A 16,348-nucleotide genomic window follows, 5' to 3' on the forward strand; every position below is an offset into this window, starting at 1 on the left:
AAACACATCTTATTGCAGTCTGAAACTGTTTTTTTCTACTGTGTCCATTTCTATCTGGACTCCCTAAAATTATTCCCCAAAATGGAATTCCAGCCCTAACATTTCCTTCTGGTCACCAAGTTATTAACTAGATTTTAACTAATGAAAAATGTACCTTTCAAAAATTATTAAGAATGGCAAACCAATGCCATGCTGTAGGTAGCAAGTTGGTATTTACTCCTATATTCCTAAAAATAATTCAGTCAGAAGTAATTTCATTAGAGTTTACTTTTGTATAAGTAAATCTGAGCATAACTCCAGGTGTGTTGTGATGGCATTGGGGATGTTGGAGGACATTAGTTAGCAAATGGCAAATATGGCTCAAAATCAAGAAACAAAAGACAGAAAATGAAATTAAATTGGAAGGAAAAGTGACTGTTGCTCAGTTTTTTTAAGACTATACAGGATAGGTGTCGAAACGCCTCCAAAAAACTGAGCGAATGTTCTAATTCAAGCCTGTTTCGTACTTGACATGACCCCGATGACTGAGAATTTACATAGGCAAGGAAAGAAAAAAAAAAAAGGGGGGGGTTAAGTTTAATGCAGGGATCTGATCAGATAGCACCATATAATCTATTATCAACTGTATATCATGCCACCAGTCTAACCTTTGGAAGAAAGTCTGAACGTGCTGAAAGAAATATTAAGTTGCATTTATCGTTTGCAACTCTGTCTCATACACAGCTAAAAAGAAGGTCAGATTCGACCAAGAGATAACATTTAGGTGAAAGAGTCTGGGAAAAAAAAAAAAAGAAACACTGAGCCTAAAGAAATGTGTCCCCATAGTAAAACATGGGGGTGTCAGCATTGTGCTGTGGGAATACATTTTTTTTTTTTTTTTGCAGCGGCATGATATATGGTAAGAATTAATTAAAAGATGGATGTATATAAAAACAAGACATAAAAATAGAATAGAGGCTACAAAACAGCTAAGGCTGGAGCAGAGGTTAATATTCTAGCACAATGATGACAGTAATTAGACATGAAACGTATTCATTCAAAGACCTCAGTAAAAATACATCCGGGCATTTTTGGTACGACTTGGCTTTAAGCCTATTTGCAAAAAAAAAAGCAGAAATATAATGGTTAAAACTATGAGTCTGTGCAAAGTTGTAGTGAGATGCCCCAAAGTGTCTGCAGCTGGAATCGCTGCATCAGACAACTCTACCAATCAGTGGAAATGAATAAAAATGCATACCGCAGTAATCAGTCATTTCCTTGAAGAATATCTTCTAAAACTAGCCACCAATTGCTATTTAGAAAACTATTTTGCAATTTATGATGTTTCACAATCAAAACATCCGACAAAATACAGCATTTTTTGTTGTAACTATGATTGTTTCATATGATTCTCTATGACATTCTTAATTCACCTATCTAGTCTTTTTCAAAGGCCTTTATAGACAAAAATAAGGTAATCAAAGAAATTTATTTATGTACTTAAAAAATATATAAATATATGATTCCATCCTCCAGTGAAATACCCAAATCCTCTTCAGTCCACCTGTTGGAGATCTGAAGATTTGTTGCTGCCTGTTTGAAGGAGCCACACACACTGAGGATCTGATTATCAACCCACTGCCCTTGCCGCGAGGTTGCTGAACAGACTACTAAATCTTGGCTGATAAACAAACGTCCCCTTCCCTCATTCAGAACTTGGGATTCTCAGCGGTAAGTGATAATTTCAGCTGCGTCGCTCACTTTGATTGATGGGTTCTTGCGCTTATGCAACCCCCACCAGGTGCACGCCAGAGATGTTTCTCATAAAAGATGAAGCACCAAACTACATGTGAATTCCAAATGCAATTGTAGGGTCTAAATTGTCAGCCTTCTAGACAAGCAGGGGGGATAAGTATGAGCCTCCAAAGCTCTGCCTGTGTACCAATAGTGTTTTATTCCAACAGTGACACTTAATTTCAGAAACTGTAATAAAAATGTGACATGTTGGAACAGTATGTGTCTACTAACCCTCAGAGGCCTGGGTCAGAATGATAACAGTTGGATTTTCGCCATGGTACAATGACAAATCTATGGAGGCACAAAACTTTTTATGAGCAGGTTAATAATTCAAAGGGCAAGAAAACCTTTAAAAAATCCATCCTAAATAAAAACAGACTTTAAATTAACTCAGTTTAATCCAACTTTTAGTTTGCAAGAAACATACTGCAGCAGAACATAAACTAAGTTCAACACATTTAGTTCTGATTCAAGAAATATTGAAGTTTTCGTAATTTAGTGTATAATAAAATATTGTGCAAACTAAAGATTCAGCAATCACTGTATATTTCAATACATCTTTTTTCTTTAATAACATTGATTGCATTAAAACTTAAATATGCATGCATCAAGAAGTTTAGAGTTAAAGCATGTTTAAGGTTTCTGATAACATTTATGTATGAAACTTAGTGCCAGCCTCAGTGAAAGCAAACGTCTCGCCTTCTTCAGGTCCTGTACTGTAAAGTTGAAGGTGTTTTCTGTGACATCAAAATAAAACAATAGGATATTTGTACCTTTTGCTGGCCTGTAGCCTTCTGTCTCCCCTCCTCCATGTTATCCGGGGTTTAGGTGATGCCTTTGGCTTGCATTCCAGAGAAACGTCTTTTCCGAGCGTGGCGATGACCCGTATGGGATTAGGGACAAATAGGGGCGGTGATGCTGGGTGGGGTAGAAAAAAATATTTTTTATTGTGCTTTCAAAAATATCTTAAATAGCATAAAATAGCATGTTTACCTTCTCTTCGGTTTGCATATCAACATGATTACCAAAATGATATCAAAAAGATATCTTTAATGTAAAAAAAAAATTATTATTATTACTTGACGTGTACTGATACTGAAAAATGTAAGAAAAAACTACCATATAAGCTGCTACTTTCTCCCACGCTTTGAACCATGCGGTTTATAAGAGGATGCAGCTTTTCTGTGGATTTTTCCTAACCACCAGAGGGGGAAGTCAAAGTTTGAAATAAAAATTATAAGGGGGTAATTTTCATTTAGCATAAGAACATGATAGCAGCAGGCATGACGGAGAACAAATGTCACAAATTTCACCCATTTGGACATTCATTTGCCTCATTAAACCAATGAAGGTTCAACTCCTGCAGGGCTGAAATAAAGAGCTGATGAAGCCCCATCTTTCAGAAGAAGCTCTTCCTGCTGGAGCCATCAAACAAAGGCAGCTAGCATTGTTCTCCATCCCGACTCCAGGGGCTATATATAGAGCTCCCCCTACAGGTCTGGTGGGAAATAGCTCAGTAGATATCAGTCGCCCGGTGTGGCCTATATGCAAGTTTCCAGTTTTTTCAAAAGATTTAGTGGGCACGGCTTATGGGCATGACAGCGCGCTAAGTTCTCTAAGTTATAGTGATGTGAGCTCTATAGTTCGGAAAATACAGTACCTGGATACAATGCCTAGTTTTTACATTATTGGTTTTATACAGATTCTAATTAGGTCAACAATGCAGTACATTGTAGACACTGGAATTTTTTTACAATATTACAGCAATGATTTATGGCAATGGACTAATCTCATTAAAATGTATGTATGTATGTAGTTATTTGCATGTTTGTGAAACAAAACCTTAACCATTACACGTTATAGATACGCCAATGTCCTATTTGCGAAGCAACAAAATATATATATATTTGTTTTCTTTAATTGTTATTAGCATTTTTATTATTTTACATTATATATTTTTTTTGTCATCAAGTATGTTGACATGTGAAATTTAGTGATCTCTGAAGGAACAGCAGCGGGAGTCATGTGCTTCAGTCAGATCAGATCAAATTAGGGGTATTCAGAAAGATTCAGCAGCTTTCACATGCCCTGTGAAGCAAACATAGTTGTCACAGAACAACAAGTGCAAATCAAATACTTCAGAGACGTAAAAATAAGAGCATTAGTTAAACTCCTCTTATAGGGAGTGTTGACCTAGTGATTAGAGCAGTGTACTTGTGCTATAAGAAGATTGCAAGTTCCCTGTTTGAACCCCACAGCCACCACTCTGGGTTCCTGAGCAGAACCCTTAACCCCACACTGCTCCCCAGGTGCCACACAATGGCAGCCCAGCTGCTCCCCAAGGGGATGGGTGAAATGCAGAAAGTGAATTTCCCCACTGTGGGACAATAAGGGGATTTACATTCATACGGACCCACTGGTCACAGTGTGCTGTATTCTTTAAACAAAGGTTGAAAGCAGCAGCAGGACCCATTTCTTTTGAAGTCTTGGACAACTTAGTGGCAGTCACAAATTACATTGAAGTTTTTATATAAGACTCCAACATAAAATGAGACAGTCAGAGTAAAAGTAAATGTATCAGAAGAACATTTAGTTCTACAACATTAATCCAAAATGTTGCAGGCCCAATTCTTTACAACATCTGATGGACTCCAATGCTAATGATCAACTACCAGACTTGTAAAATCTTAATGCTGCTAGAGATATAGGCAAATATAGTTGCAGTATACCTGTCAGCGACTGTGTAGATTATTAACCTGCAGATCACCTGAAGCTCGAACCCAAAGACTGGATTTGTAGCATTTCTCATTTGCAAAATTACTAAACTGTTTTAGTAGAAATCATACTTGCATACTTGCATAATTATCATGCTGTACAAATGTGAATTGTGCCAAATGCAGCTTTGTTGTGATTTATTAGTTTCCAATAATATATTGCCCAATTAGAAATAGAGCATTGGACTTGAAGATCATTCTTTTGGATGCTTGCTAGTTTTTTTTATGCATCTCGTTATTGACCTTAATTTAAACAGACTGCCTGAGAGAGTAATAAGTACATAAGATAAACATAGCAAACAATTATGTTGCTGCTTAGAAAACTATGAACAGGCCATGCACAGGCTCTAGGGCTTTGTCAACAGTGGTTATTCAAATATTGAATGATGCCTTATAGGTGATGTTATACACAATGACAATTCAATCTCATCTGTAGCTACAGGCTGACCCTTCTCCCTATAACACTTGTGTCTTTGAGCCTGAGTAGTTGTCTGAGAGGCGGAGGTCCCTGTAGACACAAAAAGGAGCAGAAACCGGAGCAGTTGCTGTGTGTATTTGCTTTAATCAAAGCTGGTGGCACAACCACCCGCATTCCTTCATGCCGCCACTCTCCCTGAAGAGCTGGATCTGGGACAAGATCGTAGACGTGAGGGCGGCCGCTGCCCCCGTGTAGCCTCTGGTGATCGCTCATCTGCAGGCTGTTATTAGTCATGTAATCTGTCCTGATAGTCTTTGCTTCTGGACATTGAGACAGAGCATAGGTCACTGGGAAGATGTGCCCACAGGGTACAGTTATGAAAACATTCATCAAGAGCTTCCAAATATCACCAGTGTGACTGTGACTCTGAGGAAGCCAACAGTAACTACTCGTCAGCTTGGATAAAGCTTATTAAAAGCCCCAAACTTTTAAATCTTGTAGACAAACACCTTGAATCCTAAATACAAAGCTCAGCAAGCTGTGTTGTTCTACATAGACATCTCAGAGCATGAACAAAAAAACTTTATCCATTTGCAGTAAGATTTTCAAAATGCCACAGATTCCCCTTCAGAAAAGGGCAGGCCATAAAAGACAGTAAATCAAGTCATCCCTGAGGGAAAAATGAAAGGGGAATGGGTATCACCAGATGTGTCCCAGTATCGAAGATGACAAGGAGAAAATAGTGCATCAGCACAGAACAGTGGACAGCAATTTCAGCAGGACTCCTATGTTTTTAGCCTGCAGCCTTAAGGCTAAGAAGCACTTTTTCTTTGCTTTTTAATGTCTAAAGAATTCCGAGTGCATGCAACTCTAGTTTGGCCAAAACAAGATAAAAATAATGATGGTAAATTATGTGCAAGTAGGCAATTATCAATGACTGCAGCTGATTACAAAATTATGGCAATCCCTGAGATGGCTTTGGCGAGGTTCCAGTGCCAAGTCACTTTTAGAGACAAATTTAGCTTTTGGAACAACTGTTTTAGGAATCCTTATTGCAAACTATGAGCACATTTCTTAACAGCAGTTGACCAAGCTTATAGCTCAGCTGATTAACCAGGTATTGGTTTGTTTACTTTCTAAGTTAATCTATAGATGTCAGAATGACAAATGGTTAAAACTTTGCAACATAATCTGGTTTACTTGAAAACTACAAATACATTAAGAGATTTTCATTTTAAGCATTATCTCAGGAAATTGGATTATACTTTCTGCTAAGGCTCATTTGTCAGATTTAAAAGTAGGATACTAAAAACTAAAAAAAATATAAAGCTTTAAGTTCATATTAAATGTATATTTAAAATTTTTAATGGTTTAGGATAAAACTTTAAGTGTTCATTTTATTAATCTTGATTGTGTTTAGTGAACTGAGCTACTCACATGAACCAATTAAAGCGATGTTCAGATACACCTACATACATTTGCATAAGTCTTTTAGCACGTTGTGCAATTGTACAGATATAAAAAAAACAACTTATACAGCTAGCTGTCTTCCCGTTGGTTTGTCAAAGTCTGATTTCACAGCACTACTTGCAATTGAATTCAAAATGTATCTTTAATCTTGAATGTATCTTTAACTTAAAGAAACTAACTGGTAAATGGTTGTCATGGGTACATGAAACAGCTTTAGTGTCCTTGCTGATGTTACTTTAATGGTTGCACACATTTTTTTTGTTATGGTGTGATCTAGTTTGTGAAGTGCAATTAGGAAATGTTTCTGTCTACTCCATGTTTTTGTACCCAAGTACATATGCAAACTTATCTGTATTTTTTGTTTTTATAATCTTGTAGAAATAGATTTTCATCCTCACTATGGCCTTTGTAGTTCATGTCTGTCCTCATACCCCTGTAGATAATGACAGTCTTCTAGTAGCAGAACCAACATCTTTACAGGGCTTTTACTTTGGTCTGGGGTTGATTGCACATTTTTCACCAAATTACATTTAACTCTGGGACACAAAAAACAACCTGTCTTTTCCTTGATGACAGGATACCCCCACTGTGTTTATATAATCTGTTGAATGTGGCACCTTTAAGCGTATGGAAATTGTAGGAAAGGATGAATCAGACCTGTGGAGGTGCACAATTTTCTTCCATATATAAGGATGTATTTCTTTTGATCGTATCATGTTGTTTTTACAAGAAATCATTGCATCTGAGGTGCACACAGGTGCACCTAAAACAACTATTTAGAATCGCCCTCTTAGAATATAATACAGCTATAGAATTACCATTCGATACTGCAACTGCTGTTTAAAGACAAAACAATCTTATTATGTTTAAATTAGTGTTGCACTGATTCCATTTTTTGGCCCTGCTACCTGGCTGTGAAGTATTGGCTGATACCAATACCATACTGATACCATCTGTTTGAAATTGTATGAAGAACTGCATACTAGTTGGATGTAAAATAATTGCCATTATGGCTTTGTCAAGCTGCTGCCTACCTTTGTGAAGCAGGAAAAAGACTAATACAAAGTGAATTTATTAGAACTTTTTATTGCCTACCTGGAATTGGTGACAATAGTTGAATAATTTTTTGGCTCTCAAAATGGTATCGGTGCCCTATTTGTTGCTACTCACCGATACCGATAATAACATTTCAGTGCTGGATTGGGGCCCTGCCCGATACTGATATCGTTATCGGTGCAACACTAGTTTAAAGTCATGAGTTTGAAGAATTAACATTTCTGGAAAGTTCTTTTTAATATTTTTAAGCCTTTATGGTCAACTATAGGCATATATACAATGAGATTTTGCCTTTGACAGTTCAGAATATTGATTTCTTATCAAATATTAGTTGTTTTCTGCTTTTTATTTTTTTCCCCCATCCATGAAGATAGACGCCTGCCTTCACTGCAATGGTGTTAATCCCCTTGTAGGTGCCACCCCCTTTACAATGTTGCCCTAGAGCTGTTATCATGCCACTTCTAGTTCTTCTTTAGGAGAGCTGAATAAACCACTCTAAAAACATTTTTGCTACTTGGACACCAGTAAAAAAAAAAAAAAAAAAAAAGAACAATTGCTGTCACTGGGAAGACTCGGTGCAAAACGAGCCAAAGTAGTTCGACAAAATTGTGCTCTCCTTCCCATCAGCAATCAGAGAAACTGTGCAGGGGTGGCACAGTCAATACAGGTGCTTCCTGGAAAGGTTACATTAAACATTGATCTATGTGAAATAGTTATAGCCACTCAATTTCCAGGAGAGGGTGGGGCTGCTTCTCATAGGAGCCGAGGTCATTGAGAATATAAATGCATAAATCAAACAAAGCATCACTTTGAGCACAATTTTGATTGTGCTCAAAGTGATGTATAAGATAATAAATCTGTTAACTGTTAAATGCTTAAAAATACATATTTAGCATGATATAGGTTGTTGTGGAAACTCCTTTCAATATCCTGGCAAACAAAGACAGCAAACAAATATAATTTTGCTGATTCGAACTGAGCTAAACCATGAAATAGTATTTTAAAAACACAAACATTTACTGTCTCTCAGTGAGGAAAGTTCACAGCAAGATCAGTGTGATTGAATCTCTAGAAGTGAGAAACAACATGGTTATTTGTGATTGAATATCTGGTTTAACAAGTGCTGGCTGAAATAACAAAGATTTCATGTTATCTTATATCTGCCTAAGAAAAGAAACGGATGAAAGTCGTAGAGTCAGGTTTGTTTTTCTTAGAAGTGGGGATCGTACTGTGATGGCAAACAGAGCAGTGATGAGAGCCTAATGAAGTCATTAAAACCCTAACAAACCACTCTCCATGCATGGCCCCATTAGTAGAAATCTATATCTACAAGTTACTGGTTTATATCCTCTTCAAAATAACTCATTAACTTTATGTGGACAGACTCCTCAATGAATATAGCCAGAAGATCCGTTAGTGTATTCATCTGTCTGCTGCCTGGGTTAAATCAGGGGCCATTGATTGGCAATCAGAACAACTCCCAGTTTAACATTCTCTCCTTGCATTTCACTTCTCTGTATATATAAATCAGACGTGAAAGAATTTCAGCCTGCATGGGATCAAGAAATCTGCTTAAAGGAAAACTGACATTTGCCAGCATAGTCCACATTATAAACCATAAATACTTACCTAAAATCTTCAGCTCTGCATTGGCGTAGACGGCTCCATATTTATTTTCAGCCACACATTGGTACATTCCTGAGTCTACCTGTTGCACTTTGTTAATGGTCAGTTCCCCATTCACTATTTCAAGTCGACCCTGAAACAAGACAAGAGCATAAAGGAAAATCAGGACTAAAGGTGGACATAGTTTACTTGCTTATGTTGCAAGGAGTTTACAATTAACAGCATAGAAAGGTTCTTTGTGTATTAAAAGTACCTGGGAAGTCAAGGGCAAACCATTACGAATCCAGCGATAGGTGGGCCGGGGCCTCCCCATGGCCTTGCACTCCCACTGAAGCTTCTCTCCACTATCCATCTGAGTGTCATTAATCATTCTGACCCACTGAGGGGTGGCTGAAAGAGAGAAAAAGATATACAAATGAGTAATATATCCTTGAAGCATACATAAGCCACGAGTATGTATTTTTTATGTGCATCTTATAGGCAAGAGAAAAAAGATTACTATCATTATTAAATTAATCGGCTTAAATAAAAACATAAACTAATACTTAAATAAATTGCCCACCAAGATGTTTAAAAAAGACAAAAAAGTATATATTTTTTGTTAATAGTCCTGCTATAATTTAGGCTGAATATTTGACCCGTCTTCTTGGCGGAAACAATAAGACAAACCTAGAGCCTTGTAAACCTGTCGTGATTATTTTTTTTTCCATAGAAAAACCACAAACCTCATTGCATTCCATTTGAATTTTATGGTCAAGATTAGTGTACTGATGTAAACAGGAAGAAACGGTATTGATTAATATTTTATATCAAAATATCTGAGAAGTAATGCAGTGCAATTCCAATCCTTTCAGGAACCACCTGTCACTGCTATTACAGATGGAAAGGCTTGTGTGGAAGGAGTTCACCATGTTTGCACGACTACAGTATAGACCAAAATATTTCAAGCTGTTTCAAGCTCAAGTGTAGGCAGAGTGAATTGGAAAGTTGAATGAGGATGGGATTTTATGGATTGAATAAGTTAAAATAGGCAGCACTAAAAACACAAAGTTTATCATTCATTACATTATGTCTAACATAAAAACAGAACATGGATCAAGACTGTCTTTAAATACTTATATATAATGTAGCATGAATTTAGATTTACTCCACTTTGCTCTTATACAGACAGGTCTGGTATAAAGTTGTGAAGAATTGCAAAGCATCTTTGAGATCCTTGAAAAACTTAAAGACACTTTCCCAATCTGTAAATGGGAAAAGCAGAGTGCATCTCTAAACCTGGGGGGGGAAAGACCTTCACCCAAACTGACAGGTCATAAGACCAACATTAATCAGAGAACCAACCAAGAGGGTAATGGTTGCTCAAAAGCAGCTGCAGTTACACTACAAGTCTGTTGAAATGGTGCTCTAAATGCATGTGACCGGTTCCAAACTTAGAGATCTTAGCTGAACAAACCTTCACATTAAAGGCATAAATACAGAATAACAAAGAAGCATTATCTGATTTAATGAGTCAGAAAAAGGTTATTTCTTAGCTCACGGTAAGTTATTGTTAAAAAAAAACAAAAACATTACAGCTTTTTGTTCAATGCAACAAAAACAAATCAAACATAAAAAAATTGGCCTAATTGAGATAAATAAGAAAGCAAAAATCACACTTTGTCTACCCTTAAATACTGTATAAACTGACAGACCTGATTTAAATAAAGCACAAGTAGAAACAATAAGAAAGGCTGAGGGGCTTTGTGGGAACATAAGTTGCATCAAAAAGCAGGACCTCTCGCTTCACGTTCTTAGTACAGATCCCTTTCATGTTTGGAGTAATTAGTATGTAATTTAAACCCTAAAAACTAAAAGCAGGCAACTTAACAAAACACAAAACGAAAAAACCCCAAAAACAATGCCACTTTTTTCTTCTTACTTCTTGTCTAATGTTATTATTAGTATTATTATTAGTAGTAGTAGTAGTAGTAGTAGTATTAATTGTGCTCATTAGAATTAGCTATTTTTCCTTGAAATGCAAAACAGCTGCATGAGCTTGGCAAACAAGACATCTATCTTTTCTGGGCATTCCCTTTTCCTCCAAACCCTTTTCTGTGTTTTCAAGGCTTCAAACACCCGCTCTGCACAAAATCCGCTTTAAAATCCCACAACTTGCTTTTTTTAACCCCACATAATCTCAGTTTTTTTCTTTTAATCTACTAGACTCTATCCTTTGCTCAGGGTTATGTGGTAAGATGATTATTTTCACTTCTTGTTTGACAGCAAGATTAAAACATTTACATAAATAAACAATAGAAAGGATAAAAACATTATCTTAGTCTTCTAGATTTTACCTTCTTTTCTCTTGCTTGTTATTTTTGCAATGTATTACCCATCTCTTCCCCCTTGACAAACATGTAGTGACAGCAGGTGACACTTATTGGCATACAGGTATTAAATTGGAGTCTGTCACTCATAATAAGCCTAAATGTGGTAACAAAATCTTTAATTTAAAGAATCGTCAGCAGAACCTGGCTTCATGTGTGCTTATATTTGTTTGATCTTAAGGAAGGGAGGAAAAAAATCAATGAATGACTAAAAACATGGAACATTTGAGGCAATAAATTTCTTTAAAAAAATGTATGGCAATTATTCACCACTGAACCGAGAAAATTTTGAAAGGTGATAGTGTTGTTTTAGAGTGAGAAATAGTATTTTGGCATGCTGTTCAGAAAATTATATAGGTGTATTGTCATTTGTTTTAAATCTTGAATACATGTGGTAAACTTTCAATATATTGTATGAGCCTTGGAGGTATATAATAGTTATAAAACTTGAATTTATGGAATTTAAGTCTGTTTAAATCAAACAAAGTTCTTCATATATATAATCTTATTGTAAAAACATACAATACAAAATATATTACAGACTGGATATAGTAGGAGTCAACCTGACAGCATGAAGTTGAGGCAACTTTTTCAGAGAATTAGATCACAGCAGAAAAACAGCTCAGTAAATACACTATTGAACATCCTTAAAATTTCCAGTAATGTTAGACTTTTTGCAATAATGTTAATTTTATAAATAGTAATATTATATAATTTATAAAAAATTATATGTATTTACCTTATTTAGTTATGTTTTTCTTAATCTTTGAGATCTTATTGCAAATTTACCCACTTTGGGACAATAAATGCGTTTGTATTATCTTTTCATTTCCTTCTTACAAGTTTGAGCCTCCAAAAGGAACATTACAAAAAATAATTCTGCAATTGTTATAGTTTTCCTACTTTAAAGTCCATCATTTACAAAATAATTACAATACTGCATCTCATCACATCCCTATAAAATATTCAGAGATAATAAACCCTCTGCTTTCCCTTAAACAGCCTATGTAAATACATTCTTACATTTTTCCAGGTTCCCTAACAGCATTCAACAGCAATTATCAATAATCAAGTGTAGCCTTTATTAACATTTTGGGACAGTAATGCAATTTTGCTCAGAGTTTTAAACATCTGGATGTGACACAGTGGCTGAACCTGGATGGAGTACAAAGAAGAAGCAAATAAAAGATAATTGAAAATGAAGTGATGTTTAAGACATTTAAGTCATCTAAAAAAATGTAATTAAATAATGCCCTGATGAGAGGTGTAAAATTGCATTATATAGGAACTAAATGGATAAAAAAACCTGACAACATATGGTTTAAAATGTGCAGTATTTTAATTTTGGTATTTTCAAATAAAATGTTGAATTTTGAACCCTAACTGACACGTTTTAACTTTCACATATTGAAGGTTTTGATCTTTTTTTCTTTTTCTTTTGCACAGTAATATCTTACATCCTTAATAGATCAGTCTTTAGGTTCAGACAAAACTCAGAGGTGAGGCGTATTTCCTCTCCAGTGAGTAGATACCCTCGCTATTGAGTTGTCTCTGCTATGGTCACCAGACTCTTTTCTTTTTCATGCATATGCCGCCTTCAAGAGAATACGTTTGGTGTGCTTTGATTGAATGATTATGGTCAGCAAGGTCCCCCGCACAATGAAAGTTCAAGCTGCCAGGTCACCTGTGTAAATTACATTTAGTGCAGGGCTGCTACAAATTAGGTCCCCTATTCTCCTTGTGATGTCAACAGAATAGAAGTTACTGAGAACCGTGGGGCCTTGAAAATGTGTTCTACCAAGGTTGAGGCAGCCCATTATCTTGGTTCTGTGCTCAAGGCACAGACAAAGAGAAATAGAAGACATGTACTAGCTTAGATAAGTTTATGATTACAGGCACAGGCAGAATCTATCCTTTGTGACTCTTGTTGGAAGCTTAAAAGCAGCATTTAACTGAAGTCCAAGACCTAATTAACTTTTAAAGCATCATGATACAGTACATTAAGACACCCAATCATGCAAGCATTGCCCACACACTATCTAACTGATTTGTTTTTTCAGAGGCTTGATGCAATATTTAAAAACTATAAATTTGGCTAGTATGAAACATTCAGCAGGTCTGTTTAGCTTTCATAGCAATTTTAAAAGCACATTAGAATATCAAAAAAAGCCTTATTGATAATATTTTCTGAAGAAAAAAAAAGCAATAGCTAACTATGGGATAATACCGTAATAGGACCCAAAGAGTCTGATATGAATGCTTTATTGGTTAAAACAATAAACATTTTAAATTCTGATATGTTATTGGACACGTAAAGGGTAACACAGTAGAAGACTATAGCAAGCACCTTTGCTGCAAAGATCAGCAACGGTTTGCAGAAAATATTGGGTGGAAGTGAACATGTTAATAACTGCAAACAGGTTAGGACCTGTTTATGCAACAAAAGTAACTCTCTGTTCTTGAAAGACATTGTGCATTAAAGTTCCTACGATACATATTATTAGATTTTAAGGAAGGAACAACCCAAACCAATGGAAACAGCAAAGTTTATGTCATTATTGGGACAAAGAGTTCAGTGTGACAACAGTCAGGCTACTTAGGGAACCATAGCTACTAATTTTGAGCATGAAGTTTAAGAGGAAAAAAAATACTTCTTTTGTAACAGTTTTACCATCTATATATCATATTCAATACATCTGTTGATGATGGTACTTTGTCATAAATTAGAGACTTAGACAGATTTTGTCATTTTATACACACAAGTGTAAACAAAAAGAAATTTTGTTAACTCAAAAACAAATCCCCTACCATGTTTTGCTAAAATAAATATGTTCAGCTGTGTTGCTCTTGTTATTTGTTATTTTTTGCTTTTCGTTTTTCCAGCAGACCAAAGCCCTGAAAAAACTGACTCTCATTTTAGGTCTGATCCAATAGAAAATCATGTTGGATGACATAGGGTGTTTAGTGCTCAATCAGAGTCAATGAGGGTGAACACACCTGACACGGTTTTCTGCAAGGTGGCTTGCAGATTTTGCTAGGACAGCACAGCAATTCAGTGGCTATTGAGGGAAAATACAAAATAAAATGTGACAATGGCAAGGGAAAACACCCAGGTTTTGAGTCCCACTGTACATATATATCAGGCGTGGAAGATTCGTGCATACAAAATAAAATAAGTTTTCTAAAAAACAGAATACTTTAAGAAATGAAATACTTTATTTCACTCCACATTTCTTTGAAATAGGCAACTTGTAACTCATGCAAAGTGAACTATGAATATTATTTAGTATTATTATTATTATTTTTAAATAAATATGTCATTATTACCTCCAATTACATGGCTTAGAACCTCATCTTTCTTTTAAGGACACTCAAACGAGCTGTAGTGCATGAAATCTGCTCACTTTAATGGGACGGAACCAAACCTGTTGTATGTCTTACTATTAGAGCTAGCATCTTTGTAGATCGTTAGCAACATGCCCATTTATTCCATACACAAGAAGAAAAAAATGTATGTACAATTTAACTGCCCTTAAACGTAGAAAAAGAACAAAAAACAAACTCTCTTTGTGAAAATCAATGCTCTCCCTCTCTCTGGGATGGTTGCAAAAAATCCTTTAAGGGTTTCAAAGCAACAGTTCTTGTTCTGGAAAAAAAATGACTGTGACCAGTAACAATTCTTTTATTTTAAAATATATTTGAAGCTAAAAGTAGAGCAACCCTGGTAGTACTCTGGTATTTCTGGAAGAAATATATCAACACATAATAATGTATGCTTCGTACTGGATAATGCATGATGGCTGAGAAGAAGAAAAAAGATCTGAAAAGATCAGCAGGGAATCAGAACATCAATGCTTGAATAATCATACAGTAAGACTGCATGCATACCTCATACCCATATTAAAAAGTAGGATTTTCTTTGCTAACAAAAAAGCAGAAAAATAAGGAGTGAATGTGATGCATTCAGACTTACAGTAGACCAGCAGGTGTCCTTTGAAAGAAGTTCCTCCTCTTGTATTCTCAGCTTTGCATTCATAAGTCCCCGAGTCTTCCAGCTGAATATTAGGAATCTCCAGTACAGCCTGTGACTTTCGGAGTCTTGCCTTTTTGGGAAAGATACCATTTATCTTTCTCCACGTGATTGTTGGCACTGGACTGTTGAAAGAAAATTAATAAAATATAATAGAACTTTATTGATCTTACAATGGAGAAATTCACTTGTGACTTTGGCTCTTATAAACAACCAGAAGGTGCACAAAGGAGGAAAATGTGCATGAGGTAGATACAGTGTATCCATTTAGATACAGTGGATATTACAAAATAAAGGAGAGATCTAAGGTGATTTATATATACAATATTTTCAGTGTATTCTCATTATCAGTTCGTATGAAATCATACGAAAAGTTATGCACAGTATTTCGTAGGTTTTTGACGTTTTTTTCGTCGTATTTCATCGTATTTTTAAGTCTTGCCTCGAGACAAGATATCAGTGTGCATGCGCATCTTACGCACCATTCAATAACATACAATTTAAGATACAATTAACCCTAACCCTAACATACAAAACAGCAAGCAACATAGTGAGAGACATCATGAAGTAATTATTGCACTGTGGAAAGCTCGTCCGTCCCAGTTTTCAGTCATTCCGCTGATCTGCTTTTTTCGTCTGGCTGGCTGCGCACTGATATGTTTTTTCGAAGGAAAAACATCAAAAACCCACAAAATACTTTGCATAACTTTTTCGTACTATTTCATACGAACTGATAATGGATGAGAATATATGAGGTGCCCCCAGGGACATAAATCAGAATTAACTTGCATATACACATATTAAATTACACTCTTCCATATAATATACT

At 35.8% G+C, this 16,348-nt stretch overlaps 1 protein-coding gene across 1 annotated transcript in view; it reads right to left on the reverse strand.

Annotated features, from left to right (window-relative positions):
• The window catches only part of cntn5 (contactin 5), a 66,410-nt gene that overhangs the window by 37,526 nt on the left and 12,536 nt on the right, over positions 1 to 16,348 (reverse strand). The window contains exons 2-5 of the mRNA XM_015388533.1: positions 15,463 to 15,644; positions 9,374 to 9,510; positions 9,124 to 9,253; positions 2,550 to 2,694 (exon numbers count right to left, since the gene is read on the reverse strand). Coding sequence (XP_015244019.1) covers positions 2,550 to 2,694; positions 9,124 to 9,253; positions 9,374 to 9,510; positions 15,463 to 15,644 — 594 coding nt within the window. The remainder of the gene's footprint in view (positions 1 to 2,549; positions 2,695 to 9,123; positions 9,254 to 9,373; positions 9,511 to 15,462; positions 15,645 to 16,348) is intronic.

Source organism: Cyprinodon variegatus, unplaced genomic scaffold, assembly GCF_000732505.1.
Source record: "Cyprinodon variegatus isolate N-32 unplaced genomic scaffold, C_variegatus-1.0 Scaffold427, whole genome shotgun sequence".
In the NCBI taxonomy this organism is placed as follows: Eukaryota; Metazoa; Chordata; class Actinopteri; order Cyprinodontiformes; family Cyprinodontidae; genus Cyprinodon; species Cyprinodon variegatus.